The sequence below is a fragment of the Marmota flaviventris genome, chromosome 1 (assembly GCF_047511675.1).
Source record: "Marmota flaviventris isolate mMarFla1 chromosome 1, mMarFla1.hap1, whole genome shotgun sequence".
Classification (NCBI taxonomy): domain Eukaryota; kingdom Metazoa; phylum Chordata; class Mammalia; order Rodentia; family Sciuridae; genus Marmota; species Marmota flaviventris.
The window spans coordinates 195,771,478-195,795,882 of NC_092498.1; the positions used below are offsets into that span (position 1 = coordinate 195,771,478).

Consider the following 24,405-nt stretch of genomic DNA (forward strand, 5'->3'; position numbering starts at 1 on the left):
TCTTAGGATGGGGAAGAAAGCTAATCCTGTTTCCCCTGAGATTAGGGACGAAGAGAGATTAGGTAGGAGCAGAGAGAGGAAGAGAAAGAAACATGTCCATTTAAAAAATAAATTGCAGGGTTAGGGTGGTGCACACCTGTAATCCCAGTGGCTCAGGAGGTTGAGAAAGGAGGATCGCAAGTTCAAAGCCAGTCTCTGCAATGGCGAGGTGCTAAGCAACTCAGTGAGACCCTGTCTTTAAATAAAAATACAAAATAGGGCTGGTGATGAGGCTCAGTGGTTGGATGCCCCTGAGTTTAATAAAGGTAATAATAATAATAATAATAATAATAATAATAATGTTGCAGGGCTGGGGATATAGCTCAGTTGGTACAGTGCTTGCCTCACATGCACAGACCTGAGTTTGATCCCCAGTACCACACACACACACACACACACACACACACACACAAAAGTTGCAGTGGCAGAGCAGCAAGGGCTATATTCAAAGCATAAAGTGGACTGCTATTATATTAGAAATTAGAATTTATATAGGTATCATTATTATGAGCTGTATGCTTAAACACATCATTTATTTGAACTTCAGAACAGTTCTATAAAATATAAGATGTTCCAAACAAGGAAAATGAAATGCAGAGAGATGGGCATAGCAGTCACCATCTGCCCTTTTGGCTAAATTTTAAGAATTGGTTTGCTGCATGGGTTCACACTATCCAGTGTGCTACTTTCCTTCATTTTGCAACATTGTATACCATATGTATACATGCTTCACTCATAACCTTCTGGCTTTCCTTAAGCAATGCACTTTGTACACTGTATGTTGCCTAAGTACTAGCACACTATAAGTAAACAAAGCCATTAGAGCAGAAAGTGGAGCTTTACCACCAGAACCTGGAACCATTGGCTTTATGGAGTCTTAGATATTAGTTTGAGATAAACCAAATACATTCCTGCTTAGATAAAGTTACTTATGTACCAATCTTTCTTTCTGACCCAAATGACGGGTCTTGCTGCCACTTAAGATCATAGGTCCATCACTACATCCCTGATAAACTGTACTCAGTAAATCCTGGATTTGTCTCTTTCTCTCTCTTTTTTAATTTCAGGGAACTTTGGGGCTGGTTCTCATACACTTGGGACAGGGTTGTTCTTGAATACTCCAGAAGATGATTTGTATCAAAATTTGTGGCACCCAGTATGGCTAAAGAATTAAAAATACCATAAATTTAATTAAGAACAGACAATGAGAGAATGTTACTTTGCTGAGATCTGCAAGGAGGCTTAATGTTTCAGCAAAACTGTGTTAAATGTGATAAAGAGTTTCAATCCAGTTGCCTCTTCCTTTTTTTTTTTTTTTTTTTTTTTGTGTGTGTGTTCTAGCAAGGCTAGCTTTTTTCCCCATAATTAGTCCTCTTCTGATCTTGTATTTCTCTAAAGGACATTTCATTTTGATATCTCATTTTCTTATTATTTTGTGCTTTATTATGGCCTGGGTTAGTAGGGTCTACACACAACACACATACAAACATATACATACCTACATGTAAATATAAGTTTGTCAACATTTGAACTGAGGTATAGCTCAGTTGGTAGAGTGTCTGCCTTGCATGCACAAGTCCCTGGGTTTAATTCCCAGCACCACACACACACACACACACACACACACACAAATCGACAACCTTCGATATATATTCTTGGCCTTGGCGTAGCCTGTAGCCTACCTGAGGCTCCCACCAATGTAATTGGTAAATATGTTGATTTCAGACTTTCTTTCATTCTATGACTAGAAAAGTTCACGTAATCTCTTCCACAGTGGAGCATTTCACTCAGGGTAACTTGAATCTGTGTTCTTGGGGCAATGGCAACTCAAATTTGGCTCAAAATATTTTATTCCTTTGAAAGCAAAGTTGTTATTTTATGCAGATACATAGTTGGCCAAAGTTCAGGGTTCTGGATGAATCAGGCACATAACATTAATATCTCTGGGGATAATTCCAAGTGTCAGGGGTAAATCTGGACTCTTTAGGAAACTTTTTCAATAAGCTGTGAATTTAATGTCCCCAGGGCCCTGGAATATAGGAAAAAAATGTTTTTGAATGAAAGTGTGAAATTATGATTTTGGTGAAGGTAAAAATAAAGGTAAGTGATGGAGGTATTACAAAATTGGCCTGAAACATTTGGGTTTGTCAGCGATTTAAAGCACTTCCTAACTGGAGGAAGAGGTCAGGGAAGGGAAGATATCCCCTTTGTAGAGCAGTCAGGAATATTAGGCACTAAAAAATAGAAATATGGCCAGCGGGGTGGTGTAAGCCTGTAGTCTCAGGTAGTTGGGAGGCTAAGGCAGGCTAAGGAACACAACTAGATCCTGTCGTTCAAAAACAAACAACAAAAAATTACACACACACAAACAAAAAGACTAGGGATACGAATCAGTGGTAAATTGCAAACTTGCCTGGCATACCATGAGGTCCTGGGTTTGATCCAGGATACTCGATACCCCCCCCCCCCCCCCCCAGCAAAACAACAACTAAAAAAAAAACTTCCAAAATTCTAACGATAGATACTGATACACTAATCCTTCAGGGCCCAGGTCAGATTCCCTGGACGCTCTCACTCTTCGCCTTCTTCCCTGGGGTCTATCTCTCCTCTGCGTTCAGTTGAAGCAGAGCTCTCCCCACCCAACTCCACAGAGCCGAGGCCCAGCTGAGCATCAGCGTAGAGCTCAGATCAGCCCTCCCCGGGGCTCTGGACAGCCTGGCGAACCTTTACACGCACTGCCCAGGCCACCGCGAACCCTGCGTGTTTCTTCACGATCCGGTAAGGGCGCGACGGCGCGAGCGCGCATGTGCTGGCGCTGCCTCTGTGCTTGTCCTCTGTGGCGCTCCGTAGGGCTCCCTCCGTGAGCTCCACGTAGGCCGCGCAGGCGCCCTTAGAGCACCGTTCACCTGCTGCCGTTGTCGCCGCCGCCGCCCGGGCTGGATGGGGGGCCGAGACCAGCCAGTGGCACCTGGAAGGAAGAGACGCGGCGGCGGCGACGCCGACACCCGCTGGACAAGTGTCTCGCTTCGCCCGCGAGCTCAAGGAGGAGGCGGCGAGGCCCGGCCCCCACGGCCCCTGGTATAGAGAAGCTGCGTCGCCGCTGCGGCCGGGACTCCCTGGGCTCTCGCCCCTCAGGTCTCATTCACACTCAGGACCCCACGTTGCGCCATGTTCAAGAAACTGAAGCAAAAGATCAGCGAGGAGCAGCAGCAGCTCCAGCAGGCGCTGGCTCCTGTTCAGGTACGAAGGGCCCGTCACCCCTTGATATCAGCCGGGTCTGAAAGGAGGAGGGAGTTCCTCCGTGACCTTTGACCTCTAACCCGAGGACTCTTACCAATTCCCTGGACCCAGAATGAGGTCTGTCCTGGAGGGCCGTCTAGGTTCTCCGGGACTCCTGACCCGGATTCCTCCAATTCCTATTCCAAAACTCTGTCCAGGAATGGGGTGGCCGAACCCATGTGACATTTCAAGAGTTTTCGCCTAACACCTGACTCTGACCTGAGGATGAAGGCGAAGGTGTCGGACCTTGCATGATTTCTGACGCCTGTTGGGGGCTTCCCCCACATCCGAGACCCCAACCTAGGGTGAGGGCGGAGTGCGAAAACCCAGGTCCCCTGTGATCTCTGATCTCTGAGGACCTCTCTCCCATCCCGACCTGAGATTGAGTTTGGAAAGGCCAGGATCCCGCAGAACTCCTTTCGGTCATTTTAATCTCCTAAATGCAATCCCTGGTGCAGCGGTGAAGGCAGGGTGTTGAGCCATCCAGGCCAGGCGCACTTGCTGGAGCGGTGGGACCTGAAAGTGGTGGCTGTGTGGCCGCGGTCCAGCGCCCGAAGCTGTCACGAGTTAGTCACTTCACATAACTTGGTTGATCCGGGACTGGCGAAGGGGCAGACACTCTGAGTCCGGGGCGGGCCTGGTGCCTGTTCACAGTCCTGCTTGCCCTTGTGAATAGTGACTGTTTATTTTTCAGGAATTCTGTTGCTTTAGGAAGTAAGTTTCTAGGGGAAAGGGGGCGTGTTAGTGTTAAAGAAACAGTCTTATAACACATTCTCACGGAATGTGTTTTAAGTACTACCAGCGAGGATGAGGACATTTATTAAATTTCTTTCCAGTTTTTTGACTCTCAACAGATTGACACAAAATTCGTTCTCAATTTTATAGTTTCTGTTTTTGCCTGTGGTTCAGGAAAGGCTGAATTTTGACTAATTTGAAGTCATTTCTAACTTTTAAACATAGCATTTATCTTGTAACTATTACATTGAGATTTTTTTGTGAAACTATAAATTGAAATTTTGTTCTTGTTGGGGATGGTGGCAGATGCCTGTAATCCAGAGGACTTAGACAAGTTCAAGGCCAGCCTCAGCAACTTAGACCATTTCTCAAAAAAAAAAAAAAAAGGATTGGGTTTATTCTCTGAGTTTAAACCCAGTACCCTCCGCTCCACAAATTGTTCTCTTTAAATTTAAAGCTTGTGTAGTGTAAAGCAATTTTTAAAAATTTTTAAAAAAATTTTAGTTGTAGATGGACACAATACCTTTATTTGTCAGTTTATTTTTGTGTGGTGTTGTGGATGAAACCCAGTGCCTGACGCATGCTAGGCACGCAAGTGCTCTACCAGTGAGCCTCAACCCCAGCCCTGTAAGCAGTTCTTGAGAGAACATCAGAATATGACATTGAGGACTTATTTTCCCAAGAAAATAGAGATTAAAATTTAAGTATTAAGGATTGTGCTTTTGCATATATTGTAATCTTTTTAAAAATATTTTTATTTTTATATGGTGCTGAGGATTGAACTTGGTGCCTCACGATTGGTAGGTGAGCACTCTACCTCTGAGCCACAACCCCAGCCCCTATTGTATTCTTTTTTAATTTTACAAAAATATTATTTAAGAAACAAAGAGAAACCTTAAAAGTGGATAGAGATGAGGAATGTAGGTAAGTGGGCAGTGAGTGTAAGGCACTTATATTTGGATAGAGGGCATATTAGATATTAAATGGATTAAAAACAGATACTACACTTGACCTTAGTCAAAAGGTCAAGAAACCTAAGTGAATAAAATATCACTGACCCAGGATTCAATTTCTAGAAATTTAAGAAAATTTAGGATGTATAAAGACTTAACCACATGTATTTTCATTTGAGAGAGAGTGAGAAAGAACGCTCGCACATAGTACTGAAGATTGAATCTAGGACCTTGGGCATGCGAGGCAAGCTCTACTAATGAACTGTATCCCCAGCCCTTTTTAAAAGTTTTGAGACAAGAGTCTCACTAAGTTGCCCCAGCTTGTCTTGAATTTACAATGTTTCTGCCTCAGTTTTCTGAGCATCTGGGGTTAGGTGCACCTGCCACTGTGCCTAGTTTAAGTTTTTCTTTTTTTGTTTTGTTTTTTTGTGGTGCTGGGGATTGAACCCAGGGCCTTGTGCATTCGAAGCCAGCACTCTACCAATTGAGCTATATCTCCAGCCTGGTTTAAGGTTTTTAAGAGGTTAAAAACTAGCTGAAAATAAAGGGCAGTAGAGAAATGATTAAACAAATAGTTATCATGCAGTTGGTTATTGCGCAGCCTTTAAAATGGTGAACATTGCTAGGCATGGTGGTGCACGCCTATAATCCCAGTGACTTGTGAGGCTGAGGCAGGAAGATCTCAGGTGTGAGGTCAGCCTTGGCAGTTTAGTGAGACCTTCAGCAATTTATGAAGAAAACAAAAAGGGCGGGAGATGTGGCTAAATGGTAAAGTACCCCTGGGTTCAGTCCCCAGTACCCCAAAAATAAAAACAAAAAAATTTATTTGGTCTTCTCCACATAACAGGTATTTTGTTTAGTATTTTGCACAGATTATTTAATTTCACATAAACCTTTGTGAGGTTCACAGATGTTTAATGTTACATAGTTGGTGTCAGAACTACAAGAAATTAAAGACAGGTTAAAAGCAGCATGTAAAGTATAATTCAAGTTTTATGGTAAAAAATATATATAAAAGTGTATTCATAGGGCTGGGGTTGTGGCTCAGCGGTAGGGCACTTTTCTAGCATGTGTGAGGCCCTGGGTTCTATCCTCAGCACCACATAAAAAATAAATAAAATAAAGGTATTGTGTCCAACTACAACTAAAAAATAAATATTTAAAAAAGTGTATTCATATATACAGGTTGTGGAAGTATGTTTAAGAAGGATACATTCTCAGGTGCTGGTAACATTGAATATTCTTTTTTTATTTGTAATGTTTAGTTTTTCTTTATAACAGTGAATTGCTTTTGTGCAATAATAAAGACGTTTATATTAATTTTTAAAGATTTTTTTAGTTGTTGATGGACCTTTATTTATTTATTTATTTATATGTGGTGCTGAGAATTGAACCCAGTATCTCACACATGCTAGGCAAAAACTCTACCACTTGAGCTACAGCCCCAGCCCAAGATGTTTATATTATTAATAATAAAAATAAAGCTAGCTGGATGGTGGCTTAGTGGTAGAGTGCTTGCCTAGCATGTGTGAGGCATTGGGTTCTATTCTCAGTATCACATATAAATAAATAAAATAAAGGTCCATTGACAATTAAAAAATATTTTTTAAAAAATAAGGCTAGTTATAAGCTAGGATATTAGCTCTCCCAGTTTCTATAGCTTAATGCCTGTGGTGAGACTGTGTATTTGGATCAAGTAAAATCAGTTTGTGTATAAAATATTTAAAATAATTCTTTTGGATAATATATGTATTTATCCAAAACTCAAAAGTGAATTGTTAGTAATCTACTACTGATAGAAACTTGATTCTCTTCTGATTCTAGGCTTTAGCTATTCAAAACCCTTCAGAAATGAGAAATTCTGAATTATTATTTCAGGAGTAAAGGACTTTTTTCATGAACAAATTAAAAAAGAAACAAAAATGTTTTTCCATGATAATCTTTTTGCAAGAGTTCATAAGCACTTTTGTTTTCTTTAGCAAAGGATCTTCAATTTGTTTAATATGATCTTAATAACTCATAGTCATTATTTTTAAGTATATTTTTTCTTTTGAAGACACCATGCCCTCAGGGATTTAATGAAGTGTGAGAGGTAGTTCTCTTGCTTATTCCAGAAAATTTGACCAGCCAGACAGGTTAGCCCATGCCTGTAATCCTACTTACTTTGGAGGCTGGAGCAGGAGGATCACAAATTCAAAGCCAGCCTGGGCAACTTAGCAAGACCCTGTCTTAAAATAAAAATTTTCAAAAGGGCTGGGGATGTAACTCAATAGTAGAACACCCCTAAGTTCAATACCCAGTAACACAGAAGAGAAAAAGAAAGAAAATTTATTTGTTCTCCCCCCCTGCCCTCACCCCCAGTTCTGAAAATGGAACCCAGAGTCTCCCCTGATTTGAGCACTGATCTGTCACTGAGTTATACCCCCAACCCCTGTTTGTTTGTTTGTTTGTTTTAGAGAGAGAGAGAGAATTTTAATATTTATTTTTTAGTTTTTGGTGGACACAACATCTTTGTTTGTATGTGGTGCTGAAGATTGAACCCGGGCCGCACGCATGCCAGGCTAGTGCGCTACCGCTTGAGCCACATCCCCAGCCCACCCCCCCCATTTGTTCTTGGTCTACTTTTTTTAGTTATTTAATAATACTGCTTGTTATCTGCCACATATTTTTCTTCTCCCTACTTTTTTACTGTTAAAAATAAATAACATATGTAAACTATTTTGAAGTTTTGTGTACAATAAGGACAAGTACCTAAGGAATTCTTTAGTGCATTTTAGTGTGTTAATACAAAATTTGAGACATTCATTTTGGATTTTCAGAGAATTTGTGTGCATTACTTCATGAGTCTCAGCTTGTTTTCCATAGGTAAGATTGTCTGATAGATTTGTTTCCAGTACAGTGAATCGTCAGGTATAGATAATTTAGGGATAAATGAACCATTTATATCACAACATTTGCAAAACTTTCTGACAATAGTGAGATTGATTAGAATTCTTAAAAACAAAACAAAACAAGACAGCCTTCTAATAATCTCCAATCACTTCTGTTTGGTTGGTGCTAAGATTATTTGAACTCCTTCTTTGTTGGTTGTTATTTTAACTAATCATTTGCTCAACTCTGATGGTTATCTGAAGACTAATAACTAAGTGAAAAAAATTATGTATCAAAGTTCACTAAATATCATTTAGCAGCACATGTATTTTGAATTTTTAAGTTCTTTTCAGAATTAACTTGATAAAAGATTTCTTCAGATTTTTATTCCAGCTGCATCCACTGAATATATTCAAGCAATCATATTTTTAGTTTTTTTCAAATAAAAATGACACTAGTCAACACTTATTGGGTGATTATTTTTAGCCAAGTATGTTTCTCAGTACATTGCATATATCATCTAAATTAATATGCAAAATAATTTAATTCCTGTCCTCATTTTATGGATAAATTGGGGCTGAGAGTTTAGGTAACTTGTCTATGGTACACAGCTAAGAAATGGTAAAGCTGAGATTTGAACCCAGGCATCCTGGCTCCAAGTCCATTCTTTTAATTGCTATGCTACATTTGTTGATTTGTTTTAGTTTTCAGCTGTGGTTGTTTTATAGAAACTAGAGCCTCTAAATTCTGAAAAGATAATCATCTTATTTTATATATATATACTCGGATATATATATATATACACACACACACACACACACACACACACAAATATATATGTGTGTGTATGCATGTATATATACACATATATTTAAGTTATGTTCTGTGTCTTGATTTATCTGATTTTTCTGGGTCTCTTGTTATATTTATTCAAATTGGTCATCTTGCTTTGCCCCTTTTTTTGTTCTGGTTTTGGGGATTGAACCTATCTTGAACATGCAGTGTCCTCCTGCCCCATGTCTTGTGTTTGTTGATTCGTTTATATTTATGAAATCCTGGAGGTTGATTCACTTAGGTAATTCCCACGGGTTTTCTCTGCTATTACCTGCTACTCCTGTGTATAGGTCTAGAAATTGTTTGTTATGTGGGTGGTGGGTAGGGAAGGGAAACAGTTCAGCAAGAATTCTTCCTCTGTCAGCCAAAACAAATAGGGCCCTACTTTGAAAGGTGATCATAGATTTATCATCCAAACATTCTTTAGTCTCTTTAGGGTCAAACTTGGGTCACATGGTGGAGGTAACTAGTGTCATGAAGCCCTGCTAGTCTAGTTTTTTTTCCCCTTTTTGCCATGCTGGAGATTGAACTCAAGGGTGCTCTATCCCTTTTTTAAAAATTTTATTTTGAGGCAAGGTCTCACTGAATTGCCCAAGCTGGCCTCCAACTTAATGATCCTCCTTGCTTCAGTCTCTGAGTAGCTAGGTTTATGGGTGTATTCACTTGTGCCCATCTCATTCTTGCTCTTTTATAACAAACTACTCCTGGGGAACAAGCTCATTCTGTGTGAAACCAGCCTTAATCCTTTCCAAGGATGGTACCCTTAATGAGCTAATCACCTTCTACTAGGCCCCACCTCTTAAAAATTCCACTCTCTCATATCACACTGAGGACCAAGTTCCAAAAGATGAACCCTTGGGTTACAAACCACATCCAAACCATACCACATTTTAAACAGTATCTACTCATTTCCTGCCAAAGTAGATGATTTGGCAAGCTGGCCTCAAACTCCTGGATTGATTTATTTATTTAAGTATTTTTTTTTTTTTTTTTTTAGTTGTAGATAGACACAGTAATTTTATTTATTTATTTTTATGTGGCATTGAGGATTAAACCCAGGGCCTCACACATGCTAGGAAACCTATTCCTGTAGAATAGCTTTTTTTTTTTTTTCTTCTTTATTTTGTGGTGCTGAGGATTGAACCCAGGGCCTTGTACCTGCAAGGCAAGCACTGTACCAACTGAGCTATCTCCCCAGCCCCAAACTCCTGGATTTAAATGATCCTCCTGCCTGACCCTCTGGAGTAACGGGGGCTATTAGTGCGCACCATTGTGCCAGGTAGAAAATGAATTATAAAGCATTGCTCTGCTGTTTTTCATTTGCAATAATGATGTTGAGAAGTCTAATGCCATTCTGCTTCTATTTCCTTTTTGAAGTCTTAGCATCTTTCCATTATCACTTGTCTGAAATTTCATGACAAATATGCCTTTGTATGGATTTCTTTATGTATTTTGCTGAATATTCAGTGGGCGCCTTATGGGGACTTATGTGCTTAAATTTTTGGAAACTTTTAGATAGTTTGACATTTCTCTGTCCTTTGTTTTTTCTCCTATTTCCTGGAACTGTATTTAGTTAGCTTTTGTGCCTTCTGAATGATTTTTTTCCTCTTTCTTTTCTACCCTTTACATTCTATTTTTACTTTTTGTCCTACTTTTAAGAGATTAATTTATCTAATTCTTAAATTGAATTTTTAATTTTGGCTATCCTATTTTTAAGTCTTTTGGGGCTGTTTCTTATTGTCTTCTGCTTTTCCAGAGTATTGTTCTTATATATGTCTTTTGTATTTCTGAGATTAATAAGGATTTTTTTCCTTTTGATGTTTTTCTTTTAATCTCTATTGATTTTGTTCTTTCTAGGTTTATTTCATGTTTTTGCCTTTCTCTTTTACATTGGAAACTTTTTCAAATATTGAGTGTTCTGGGCTATCTGGTCATGTGAGTCATGAACAATCTGATGCTACATGGAAGTAACATGTAATAGCAAGACACTAGTTTACTGCAAGGTAGTACTGCCCTGGCTTTATTATTGGGGGAAATACCCCCACAAGTTGATGACTGGAAGTCTTTTTTTTTGGGGGGGGGGTGATTGAACTCAAGAGGCACTCAACCACTGAGCCACATACCCAGCCTCATTTTGTATTTCATTTAGAGACAGGATCTCACTTAATTGCTTAGTGCCTCACTCTTGCTGATGCTGGCTTTGAACTCTAGATCTTCCTGTCTCAGCCTTCCGAGCCTGCTGGGATTACAGGCAAGCACCACTGTTCCCCAGCTGGAGGTCTTGTGTGTGTGTGGGTGCGTGCACGCGCAGCGCACTGGGAATCCAACCCAGGTCCCTGAGTATGTCAGACAAGCAGTCTACCTCTGAGTCATGCCCTCAGCCTGGCAACTGGAAGCCTTTTAAAAGAGATTACTCAGTTTTTTTTTTGTTTGTTTGTTTTGTTTGAGAAGCATTCTGTTTCTTTTTTTCAAGCAGGGCTGAGGAAGTGGGCTAGGGGTTTCACAGCTCACTATGCCCTTTTAGTTTAATCATGTACTTTGCCCTTCATCCCTATTTTACTGTGCTTAATGTCACAAGTCTTTTAAGCTTCTTTGCTCCATTTGCTCCACAAATCTTTTAACCTGTTGTTCTTCAGTGGCTTTGTAGGATTGGACAGAGGACCTGGAAGTATTTCAACCAGTTCTCATGTTGTTGGTCCTGCCTGTTCACTTCTGAGTCTTGCATATACTTTTTGCTTTAAGTTCTAAGTGTTTCCAGTGTTCTGGGATGAAAATAGGCTTGCTGCTTCTCATCAGTATTCCCTTCTTTAGATCCCATCCCTGGGGTGGTAATATCCTCAGTTGTGCCGAATTCTTTACTATTTTTTTGTTCACCTTCAGTCTTCTGAAAATTGGTTGAAATTTCTTATTACCTCTTTTCAGGGAGAGGAGATATATACAGAGATCTATAGAGAAAGGCAAGAGCATATAGTTATTCTTCCATATCTAAACAGGAAGTTTCCTTAAATTATTTTCAGATGAGTGGATTCCACTACATTGAGGGGCTATTTTGGGGAGGTAAGCATTAAAAACAGAAGAGCAGTGTATTATTTCTGGCACTACTATCTTAGATATGATGTAAGGAAGATACTATGTTAAGAACATGATGAAAAGCTCTAGTAATTTTGGTAACTAAAAAGGTGATGTGAAAAATCAACCCCAAGTTATTGTAACCATTCTTTTAGAGCTGGGATATCAAATTGATCTGACTAATGACTTTTAGCAGTGTTGTGAGGTGGAGTCTGTAGTTATGTCACTGCCATGACTGATTATCCATAGGTATGGGAGGGAGAAGGAATGAAATGAACCAGGTGTTATGCTTGTACAAAGGTAACATCTCATTTATTTGGAGGATAATTAACTAGGAGATAAATCAAAAGGCCTATAAGCAACCAAAAATGTTGACATCACCAGCTTTATATTTTATATATAATGAAAATTATTCATAAGAAAACATTTAAAAATTTTTCATTTAGAGTTATATCATGATTATTTAATGACATAGTTTACAATTCAGTTAGTACATTTTCAATTAGTACATTTACTCAATTTCTAAACTAGTAGCAAGCTAGAATGGATGGAGAAGAAATATTGACAGGAGTGACAACTGACCAAGAAAATGTTAAATTATGTTCAGTTTTCTGGAATTAGTTAATTGATTTAGGAGAGTATAGATTCAAAGCAATTAAAAATCTCATTGAAAACTGAAGAAGTTTGGAGATATATTTATATCTTTATCTCTAACAATTCTACTCTCTTGAGTAATTTTTTATCGAATTCCCAGTAATACAGTCCCTTACGAATAAACTTTGATTAACAAAGTACTGACTTTAATATAGTTTCCTAGTAATATGAATACCCAAAATTTGTGTTTTTATTTAAATTGGGTTGTTTAACCTGGGATTGATACTTCTTAATTTCTATTTTTTGATATAGCTAAAACATTAAATATATTTTAGGGATCAGAGATTTAAGAGTTTGTCAGGCATGGTGGACTACACTTGCCTGTAGTCCCAGCTACTGACAAGGCTGAGACAGGAGGATCACTTGAGCCCAGGAGTTTGAGTGAGGCCAGTCTGGGAAAGATATTGGAAACCTTGTCTTAAGGAGAGAAAAAAAAAAAAAATTAGTGGCCAACTAATAAGAACTTCGTTCTTATAAAAACAACATGGTATGGTGAGAGCAGCTCAAGGGGTTGTGATTTGGTGGGCTGGGAGGAGCTGCTGCTTTTTCTTCTCTTTTTCTCTCTCTTTTTTTTTGCAGCGCTGGGGATTGAGCCCAGGGCCTTACACATGCTAGCACTCTACTACTGAGTTGCACTCACAGGCTGAGAATCTATTTATTTTTAATTTAATGAAAAAAAAATAAGAAATTTGATATGTCTCTGTCTTTTTTGTAAGGGCTGAGGGTGTAGCTTGGTGGTAGAGTGCTTGTTTAGCATGGGCAAGATCCTGGCTTTGATCCCCAGCACTGATCCTTAGTACTGCATGTATGTATACACAGAGAAAAGGTTGTTCTGTAAAACTTCTGTTTAGAGGTGTCTCCATTTGAAGTGGATCGTGGCATTGTTGTTATTGTTTTTACTGTGAAACCCAGGGAAATAAATCTGAGAAACAGTCATCTAAAGATACTGGGAAAGTGGGTAAGAGAATCAGAAGACTTGCATACTAACACAAATCTTGAAGTGTGAACTGGGCAAGCCATTTAAGCATTCTGGGCTTCTGATGTTCTCAGGATGTTGGGTATGATAATATCTGTCTTGTTTACCTTTCAGGTTGATTATGTGCATCAAAAATGATAAAGTATCTGAAAGCCTTTGAAGTTGTAGAGCATGTGTTTATTTAACCGTGCCTGTGAGATGCTTGCTGGCTATTACATTTGCCTGGAAGAGGGTGCATTTTGTCCCTGTTCCATGGTTGCTGAGAGACAGGTACTTCCAGTGTGTATAGGGTGTTATGACTGTACATAGGAAAGCATTTCTTGAGAGGGTTAGGGTAACATCTTGTTAGGTAATGAAAGTTATGGTACAGTGACAAGGTATTCAAGCTCATTATTCCTAAACATGACAATATTAGTTTTCTGATGTTGCTAAGAGGTTAACATGACTTTCATGCACAATAACCCAGTTTCTTCACAGTTCTGCAGGTCAGAAGTCTGGCATGGTGAAACTGGGTCTTTTTTCTTTTTTGGTATTAGGGATTGAACTGAGGGGTGCTTTACCATGGAGCTATATCCCTATTCCTTTTAATTTTTTTTTTTTTTTTAAATTTTGAGGCAGGGTCTTGCTGAGTTGCTGAAGATCTCATTAAATTGCTAAGGCTGGTGTCAAACTTGCAATCCTCCTGCCTTAGCCTTCCGAGTTGCTGGGATTACAGATGTGTGCCACTGCACTCAATGGGTTTTCTTTTCTATTTTGCTGGTGGTGGGGATATTGAACACAGTGGAGCTTTACCCCTGACTTAGTTACATCCCCAGTCCTTTTTTTTTTTTTAAATTGAAACAGGATCTTGCTAAGTTGCCAGACTAGCTTCAGACTTGCAATCCTCTTGCCACAGCCTCCCAACTCATTATGATTATGGGGGTGCACTATCATGCCAGGCTGAGATCCTCATTTCTTGTTGACTGTTGAAGGGAGGACCATTTGCAGCTCTAAGAGCCATCAGTTTCTTGCCATGTCTCCTGACAGGCATTTTGCTTTCTTCCAGGACAGAAAGAATGCATCTCTTTGCCTTCTAGATCTATATTTGAGAGGCTTATGTAATTAAGTTAGATTCATCCAGGTAATCTTTTGATTAACTCAGAGTCAAATGATTAATCTCGAATATCTTTTCAAAACTAGTTTTGTCAAGTAATGTAACATAATAATGGGAGAAATATCTCACAATATTCACAGGGTGAGGGTCACTTGGGATCATCTTAGAATGCTGCTTACCACAGTGACTAAAATGGTTTTCCTCATACTGTAATTGAAACCTGTAGATAGTTAATAACCAGTTGGTGGACAATAAAATAGTAATTGTGAGCTTGAATATAGTGACCAGGTTTCTTAGCAGAATAGCTTAGAAAAATCTGACTCCAGATTTTTTATGGCTATGAGAATTAATCAGCCAAAGTTTGGTTTCAAGGAACCTAAATTCCTTTATATCTTGAAGTGAGGATAGCTTATTAAAGATCCAGAAACCTGGGATAACTGCTCAAGTACATTTAGATTCTTACTCTTGCAACTCCAGAGGGTTAAAAAAAGCCATCAGGCTGGGTTGTGGCTCAGTGGTAGAGCACTTGCCTCTCATGCATGAAACCCTGGGTTTGATCCTCAGCACCACATAAAAATAAATAAATAAAAATAAAGATTAAAAAAAAAAGCCATCTGGCCAAATTTGCCAGGTGGTACTACTTTTCTGAGAACAGTGTTTTTTAAAACTTACTCTTCAATTTTGTAAAACCTCCTTGCTTTATTTTGCCAGTTTATACAGAGCTGATGAGGCCACTACTAGACTCTGTTTCAAATTTTTTAGTGCCAATTTAAAAAAGTCACAGTGAGGTTTACTTTTCAAGTATGTAAAGGTTATTGTTTAGGTATCTGGACATTTGAAAAGTTGAATTAATAGCCCAAACATTTCTTAGACATGGGATTACAGCAGAGAAAGCAGGTTGGTTAGAAGGTATTTGCTCTAGTCTTGTGTACTTTTCTAATTACTTTGCTAATGTTTTACTCCCTCAGGGGCCTTTTTAGAAAAGTAGATCTTACATGTGACTATTTATATTAGATATGAGTAGAGCTTCTTTGCTCCTGGTAACAGCCTTTGAAGCTGGCATGGTAAGAGAATTATGGGTCCAGAATTATGGGTCCAGGTGTGGAAAGAGTTTATTAAAGTTTTTTTAAACTTTTAATAACAGCTGTTTCTGGAGTACTCAGAATGGTTGTAATTTAGTTAGAATAAACATTGTACAGGGACTGTGTTTTCCCTTCGCATTTTCTAAGTACAGTGTTGACTTTTAGTTATATTTTCTAGACATTTAAAGCATTGATAAGGCTTTATATCACATTCACCTATTTTCTTTTTTTGGCACCAGAAATTGAACTCAGGGGCATTTGACCACTGAGTCACATTCTCAGCCCTTTTCTGTATTTTATTTAGAAATGGTCTCACTGAGTTGCTTTGTGCCTCCCTATTGCTGAGGCTGGCTTTGAACTTGCCATCCTCCTACCTCAGCCTCTTGAGCTGCTGGGATTACAGGTGTGCGCCACTATGCCTGCCCGGCTCAACTATTTTCTTGTTTAAATTTTTTTCTCTTTTTTTGCTTTGCTAGAGATTGAATCCAGGCCCTTGCACATGCTAGGCAAGCACCCTACCACTCAGTCATACCTCCTAATCCTCTTGTTTAAAATTTTAAGATATTCTTTTTCTTGTTTTGTCTTGGGTAGTAGAGGATTCCTTAAGGTGACTTATGCACACAGCTAATTTCAGTCTGTCAGGTATTGATTTCCTGATTGGTCCTTTAGAATGGGTGTATGTGTTGAAATTCTTAATTAAAAGCAGCAGAATACAATCTATCTGGGTAAGCAGGAAGGAATTTGTTTTTTTTGTGGTACCATGGATTGAACCCAGCGGAGTTCTAGACTGAACTGCTTCTTTAGCCCCTTTTCAAATTTACTTTTGAGTTAGGATCTACTGAGTTACTGAGGCTAGCGTTGAACTTGTGATTCTCCTGCCTCAGCCTTCTAATAGGGATTACAGGCATGTGTCACTGTATTAGGCAGGTACTTATTAAAGAATATTCAGTAACTGAGAGAATTTCCTTGAGTGCCCTATAGTCTGGGCTGATTACTCCATCCAGCCTCACTGGGAGGCTACTCTAATAAAAATGTTGCAGTTGCCCCAGTTTGGCAGCAACAGTGCATCTTTCACTTCACAGCTCATGTCTGCATGACTGTATGAAGCTGTTCTATGCTCACTGATGATGAACTTTAATTTTGCATGTCTATTTTCTCACATCGCTGACTTATGACTCAGTCTCATGTGGGTGTATCTGATTGGTAAAGCTCAAGTTACTGCCCCAGATAAAAAGAAGACTGAGTTAGTGAGTTTTTTTGCTTTTTTTTTTTTTTTTTTTTTTTTTTTGTTGTTGGTTGGTTGGTTGTTTTTGTGTCTTTTCTCCCTAGTGTTAGGGATTGAATTCAGAACCTTGTGCATGCTGGGTAGGCGCTCTCCCACTGAGCTATATATCTCTAGCCCAAGTTTTCAGAATTGTAACTTATGAACTTATAAAAGTTGTTTATAGAAAAAAGATTACTAAATTTTTGTCAGATTTGTAGATGCTTTATCCCTCTTTCCAGATGCTGTCTCCCTCTTCCCAATTAAACTGCTCCTTTTGATTTCAAATTTTTTCTTTTCCTTTTTTTTTTTGGTGATGTAGGGGATCTGAGCCCTTGTGCATTTTGTTTTCTGTTTTTGACAGAAATAGTATTTCTTTCTCATTGAGGGATTAAATAAATAGACTTATTTTTCTTTTGTATTTCAAATAAAAAATTTAAATCTTGAATAAAGCTTAAGTATAAAGTATAAGGATTCAGTTTGGTGTTTCTCTCCCCATATGAGTAAACATTCATCCCAATACCATTTATTAAGTATCTGTCCTGATGTGAATTGTTGTTTATCATAAACTAAATATATATGTCTATGTATGTATATTATTTGTATATATGTGCACTATTTCTCATGATCTCTCAGTTCCAGCCTATCTGAAACAGTATGTGTTACATACTGACTTTAGATTTGACATATCAGAGTTCTGTTTGTTCATTCATTTTCTCGTTTATTTGACAAATACTTCTAAAATACCTTTTATGTAGAGCTGTGTAGACTGTAGAAGGGTAGGCATCAAGACATTCATTTCTATGTGTAGATGAGTTCACATGTGTTTTGTTACAGGTATAGAGGGATATTGAAGTTTTGGTTTTATACTTTAAGGGCTGTTTTTCTCTTATTTTAGAGTAGACCTCAGACTCCTATTTTAAATTTTGGGCCCTTTTGAGGATTTTTGTATTGAGGATTTCAATAGTCAGGATGTCCTTAGTATCTCAGTATCCAGCTGTGGAGCACAAATAGATTTAAAGAAAGGCCTTTAACTGGAAAGGTAGGGAAGTGCTATTTTACTGTGCATTTATTTCCTTTTTTAAAAAAAAAATATTTGCTTTTTGGTGTAGATGGACACAACACAATGCATTTTATTTTTATGTGGTGCTGAGGATCAAACCCGGGTCCCGCCCGTGCTAAGGAGCACTCTACTGCTGAGCCACAATCCCAGCCCTTAATTGTGCATTTCATTGTGCTGTATTCACTGTTTAAGGGACCTTAAAGATGGAATTAACAATCTTATTTTTTTTAAATGAACTTTAAAATTTGGAATCATATTGTTTTGCAGAAAAGTTGTAAAGTTAAGAGATTTCATATTCTCCTCATCTGGCTTCATTTCCCCTCAATATTTTCAAATTATGTTACAATCACAACCTTACTTTATATATAAAGAGACAGTAACCTTCAAAGAATTCATTTACCTAAGATTATAGTTCTAGTTGGCAGCAGAGTCAGGCTAAGGACCCAGTCAGTAGCCTGCCGTGGTTAGTTATATTTTAGCCATTTTCTGCTTTTCATGTGGTTGTGCCTTTCCTTTCTTTCACTGAGTTCTTGGACATGTACTGAGAGAAGAACTACCAAGTACAAAGTGTACTAGACAATGTAGTGTTTCTAATTTTTATAATTTTTTTAAAAATCTAGGCTTCCTCTAATTTGTCACCAACAAGAACTAAGAGCAGGACATCTTCATTTACAGAGCAACTTGATGAAGGTACACCCAATAGAGAGGTAAGTTTGAAATAGATTTCTTTAAGAAGAAATGTAATCTAAAATGTAATGCTACTGTCAATAATGATGGGAAACTATTTTCAGAGGTCTATTATTTAATTTCTGCATATTGTTTTTATTAGTAATATAGTCTTTTAAAAAATATGATTATGCTTTTGTAAAGCATTTTTTAAGAACCTTAATTTGAGAAGATAGATATTCTGAATTTAATATTTAAAAGTTTCAGAATAATTTGATGAAAGTTTGTTCAGCATAGAATAATATGGGTAAAAACCCTGCATTTTCAATCTGGTGAGTGGAAACTGAAAAGTAACTTAACTGATTCCATACAATTAGCAGTTGACACCCAAACTCATTTTTTTTCCAACTTTTTTTTCTTTCTGTGAATCGTAACACAAATATAGAAAAGAGGGTAAGACATAAATGTGAAAATTAGTGAATTGTCACAAAATGAATCTCCCAGGTCAAGAAAAGAAACACTTCCAGCACTTTAGTGTTTCTTCCCTCCTGAAAGATTACTACCATCCTGAATTTTTGGTGTTTGCCTTTTTATTTTCTTTATAGTTTTACCATGAAAGTATGCTTTCTAATGTGAAAATTATAATTAAGCATTTGGATTGTCTCCAGTTTTTGGCTGTTATGAATTGTGCTGCTGTGAACATTATTGTACATTTCTTTTGCTACACATTTATGTGCATTTTCATTGGTATTTACTCTGGAATAGAATTATTGCCTTATAGGATATAACTAGTTTTAACACTTTAAAGGATAATACTAGTTGTATTTCAATAGAAATTTACTTTCTTACCAGGAGTTCAAGAACATTACTCTTGGGGCTGGTGCTATAGCTCAGTGGCAGAGCCCTTGCTTAGCATATGTGAGGCACTGAGTTCAATCCTTAGCACCACATAAAAATAAACAAATAAAGACATGTTGTCCACCTACAGCTACAAAATAAATAAAAAAAAGAGCATTACTCTTGCTCTATATCCCTGTTAGTCTTAAATTTCAGCCATTCTGGTGGTATTAGTTGTTTGTTATAGTTTTAATTGGCATTTCTTTGATGATTAACATTATATTATTTGTCTGTTTATTGGCCATCTGATACTTTCTTTTGTGAAGTGCTTGTTTAAATACTTTGCCCACTTTTCTATTGGCTTGTCTTTTTCTTACTTATATATAGGACATTTTTTTTTTTTAAATTTTTTAGTTTTTGGTGGTGCTATGGATTGAATTCAGGACCTAGTGCATGCTAAGCATGCACTCTATTGCTGAGCTACACCCCAACCCCCAGGAGTTCTTTTCTATATAGTGTGTTTAAGAGTTCTTTATTAGGTATATGTTTTGTAAGTATCTTTTTTCAGAAGTTCTTAGTTTTAATATACTGTCCCATTTATCAAAATTTAAATTTATGGCTAGTGTTCTTTGTTACTTGTTAAAGAATGTTTTTTTTCTTACCCTGAGAGTATTTACCTGTATTATCTTGTTTTACTTTTCATATTTAGATTTTTTACTCCACTTGGGAGTGATTTTTTTAAGATAATGTGAGATAGGGTTGGTTTTATTCCCTATGATATATCTTTCCAGCTGTCCCATTTTTCCACATTGCTCTACATTTTGCAGAAGCTGTCCATTTTTGAGTGGCTTTGTTTCTGAGTAATCTGTTCTATTTCATTGTTTGCTTTGTCATTGATTCATATCACATATCTTAACTATAGGTTTATATTTTTGTTCTCAGCAGGTCCTCCCATCTTGATATTGTTGAATGTCTTGGTTATTCTTATTATTTTCCATATAATTCTATGTAAATTAAAAATATATTTTTTAATAATTGTACATGGACAGCATGCCTTTATTTATTTTTTTATGCAGTACTAAGGATCAAACCCAGTGCTTCACACATGCTAGGCAAGTGCTTTGCTACCGCCCCAGCCCCTCTATATAAAATTTTGAATCAGATATTTAAGTTCCACAAAAACAAACTCAAAGCAAAGCAAATACAGCACACTGATCACAAAACAAACCTATAAGGATTTTGATTGAAATTACATTGAATCTATAGATTAATCTTGGAGGAAACTTTAATGTTACAAATTTATAATTTTTTAGAATTACAAATAGTGCTATAATGAGTATTGTACATATACATTTGTAATGCTATTATTCTGTAGGATAGAGTTCTAGGCATGGGACTACTCGGTCATACAGTATGTGTAAATTTAAAAACTTGAAAGTTACATGTAAACTGTCCCAACAAAGGTTTTTAAAAAACCAGTTAAAAAAAATATCTATTTAGGAGTTGCAGTTGTAGCTTAGTAAAGTGCCTGCCTAGAATGCATGAAACTCTGGTTTTTATCCCCACTATCAAAAAAAAAAAAAAGTAAAAAGTCATTTATTTAGTAGATATTGATACCATAATCAATTTTAAAATGTCATACCTATATTAACTTTCTATTACTATAATAAATGCCCCAAATAATCAACTTAGAAACGTTTGTGGGGTACAGTGGCAGCATGTGCTAGATATTTAGGAGGATCATGAATTTGAGGCTAGCCTCAGCAATTAGTGAAACTCGCTCCCTGCCCCCCCCCCCCCAAAAAAAAAAAAAGGACTGGGAATGTAGCATAGTGGTAGAGCATCCATTGATTAAATACTCTGGGTTTCCTGGGCTGATGTTTTTTCCTTCCATCTTTATATACTCTTAGTCTTTTTATTTGTGATTAGGGCTTGGGAAAGTTAGATACCTTTTTCTCTTTTTTTGATACTTTTTTTGTTTAAAGATTCTATGTATAGGGCCTGAGGTTGTGGCTCAGTGGTAGAGCGCTTGCCTAACACATGCAAGGCCCTGGGTTCAATTCTCAGCACTACATAAAAATAAATAAATAAAATAAAGGTATTGTGTCCAACTACAAATAAAAAAATATTTTAAAAAAAGATTGTATATATAGTAGAGATATCTAAATAGACAAAATATAGACTTGAATTGTGGTTTGAATTTGACCAAGGGATTCACTCAACCTGTGCTTCGTATTTTCTCATCTGCTGTGCTATAGAAAATTTATTCTTGTATCTTCTGTAGGGTGTATCATCATAGCTACTTGGCTAAGGTATACAGAATCACAAATAAGAATGTAATGGATTTAATTCACCTAAAATAGTAATTATTGCTACTGATGGTTGTACTTAACAGTGTCCCCTAGGATGATAGATACAGGATCAGCTATCTTCAAGGCAAAAGAATTTTTACCTTTGATGAGGTACTACATTTCTGAGCATCCCGCTCTATGTTATATATGAGAGATGACAATCAAGCTTTTGTTGCCTGTAAATAAAAGGAAATCTAAAAATCACTGAAAAGAAATAGTAATAGTTTCTCAAGGAATTTCAAAGCTCTTTCTCTAAAGAAAATACTGCCTGTTATTATAAATAAGCAGTCAAATGCTGTGTTCGTGAAATGCTAGATCTTCATCTGGAGAACTTCTGGTCAAATTTTGCTATGAATTTACTCTATGTCAAAGACACATAAATAAGAAATAAAAACTTTTAAAAATGGAGATATATATCTGGATTCACAAATAAGGTAAACTGAAGCCCTAGTCTTAAGTGACTCTAGGTTAGAATAAAGACAGCTGTTTTCTGCAAGTATATGATGCATGGCGTTTTTGGTTGAAAGGTGACGCCAGCTAGCCATTGAGATGATATGATTATGTTAAGATTTGCATTCATATGGATATTGGACTCCTACTGTTCACCTGGCCTGCTAGGGACTCCTGGAGAGTTCCCATTGGTTGGGGAAGTACAGTAGGAGGGAGTTCCGGGGGAGGAACTCTCTCTGGCGGTTCCGGGAGATTGCTGGGATTACAGGCATGTGCCAATGTACCCTGCTTCAACTGGAGTTCTATAGGAGAATTAAGCCCTCCAGAAAATGATTTGACAATGGTTTCCCAAGGATGGTATCAAATTAGTACATGCTAGATGCATGGATGATAACATAACTTGTTATGTGCAGTAGATGCCTTACTCTAGGCTTACTCTAGGTAGAGTCTTTGGACTCTGGTTTAGAGGGACTGGGAATCTTCTAAGCTAGGAAGTTAGATTTTGTGCCATAAGCCAGAGAATAAGGTAGGGCTCCTAGCAGTTGTTAAAAGGATGTTACAAAAGGATATGGTTAACTATACCTAGATCTGTCCTTGACATATTAAGGGAAATTACTGTCCTTATGGAGGCTTCATGATTATGAACTGAATCAAACTTCACATTGGCTTGGTGAATAAGTTTGACAAATTGCCATAGGATAGGAAACCTAAACTGGGGTTTAGGAATCAGATTGATTGGATAAAGAGGCAGAGTTGCCAAAGGAAATAAAAAGATAATACCTTTCTTAAAATGAGCCTGTAAGTGAAAATGTAAAATAAATGCTAAGAAGGCAGCCAATAGATACAGAAATTGGGTGTAAGTTAATTTCAAATGAAATTAAGATAATAGAATAACCTGGAAAAGACTAAAATTTTTTTCTTCAGTAAGAAAAATGAAATAATAATTTTCTTAAGTATAGAAATTTGTGGTTGGGAGGTGGAACAAAATTAGACTAAGTAGATATGGAAACTAATTAGAAATACTGAAAATGAAAAAAAATGATATAAACATAAAAATCATCATAATAAAACTCAGGGAAAATCAGGGAATTAAAAAAGAAGACTGACAATCCCACCAAAAACAGAGATTAAGGGAAAGTAAATATGTGTCTATACATGAGGTGGCAGGATAGAGTGTAATCCTTCAGTGCACACCTACAAGGAGTTTCAGATAGTCTTCAGTTTAGTCAGTCTTTAGTTTAGTCCTCAGTTTTAGTTTAGCTTATGGCTTCAGTGGGGGCCACAAAGAAGAAGGGAATTAAATTCTTAGTAAATAGTTTTGGGTTAGAATTTGAACAGAGTTTGAGAAAGATTGAGTTGAGCTGGCATTTTAGTGAGAAAACTTTAGAACTGATGTGTGTGTGTGTGTGTGTGTGTGTGTGTGTGTTTATGTATATGCACTAGGGATCTTAACCAGGGCTGTGCATACTAAGCACATGCTCTACCACAGAGCTATGCCCACAACCTGGAACTTATGCTTGTGAGACTTTCACAAGCAAATAATAAGGATAAGTAGGGAGAGTTCTCTTATGCCCCAAGGTGGTGGTTAATGGAGACTAATTTTGGTATACTTAGGTTTTTTTGTTTTTTGTTTTGTAGTCATAGATGTACAGCATTCCTTTATTTGCTTATTTTTATATGCAATGTTGAGGATTGAACCCAATGCCTTACACATGCTAGGCAAGTGCTTTGCCATTGAGCCTCCCAACCTTTGTATTTAGCTTTTGAAGTGGCTAGGGTCCATAGTTTGTTTGGCAGTATCTTTTGAAATTGTAGTCAACATTTCTCTATGCTAGGCATTAAGTTTTGTGTTTTTCTCTTAAAATTTCAATATATTCTTTCCCAGAACATTCTGCATTACTTACTAGTGTAGGTAAAAATGACTTAATTTCAAAAATTGACTTTGAAAGCTTAAGGAGAATTAATTTGTATTGTTTTAACTTAAAATGAATATCCTTTTAAAGGATGATCTTTCTGAGTTACCCAGAAAGATTTTCAGCAAGAAGAGAAACTTGAGTAGTATGATTTCCTTAGAGCAGGCATTTAGCATAGCTTGGTATACTACTAGTACTAACATTTAGAATTTAGTATAAAGTCACTTCTTTAATTGTATCCAAGGAGTACCAGTTATTAACATTACATAAAAGATCTTA

At 37.3% G+C, this 24,405-nt stretch overlaps 1 protein-coding gene across 5 annotated transcripts in view; it reads left to right on the top strand.

Moving 5' to 3' along the window:
- Window positions 1-2,926: 2,926 nt before the first annotated feature.
- The window catches only part of Golga4 (golgin A4), a 97,642-nt gene continuing 76,163 nt past the window's right edge, over window positions 2,927-24,405 (top strand). For all 5 annotated transcript variants that reach the window (XM_071619769.1, XM_071619771.1, XM_071619773.1 and 2 more), the window contains exons 1-2: window positions 2,927-3,279; window positions 18,530-18,616. In XM_071619769.1, the coding sequence (XP_071475870.1) occupies window positions 3,208-3,279; window positions 18,530-18,616 (159 nt within the window). In that variant the 5' untranslated portion in view covers window positions 2,927-3,207. The remainder of the gene's footprint in view (window positions 3,280-18,529; window positions 18,617-24,405) is intronic.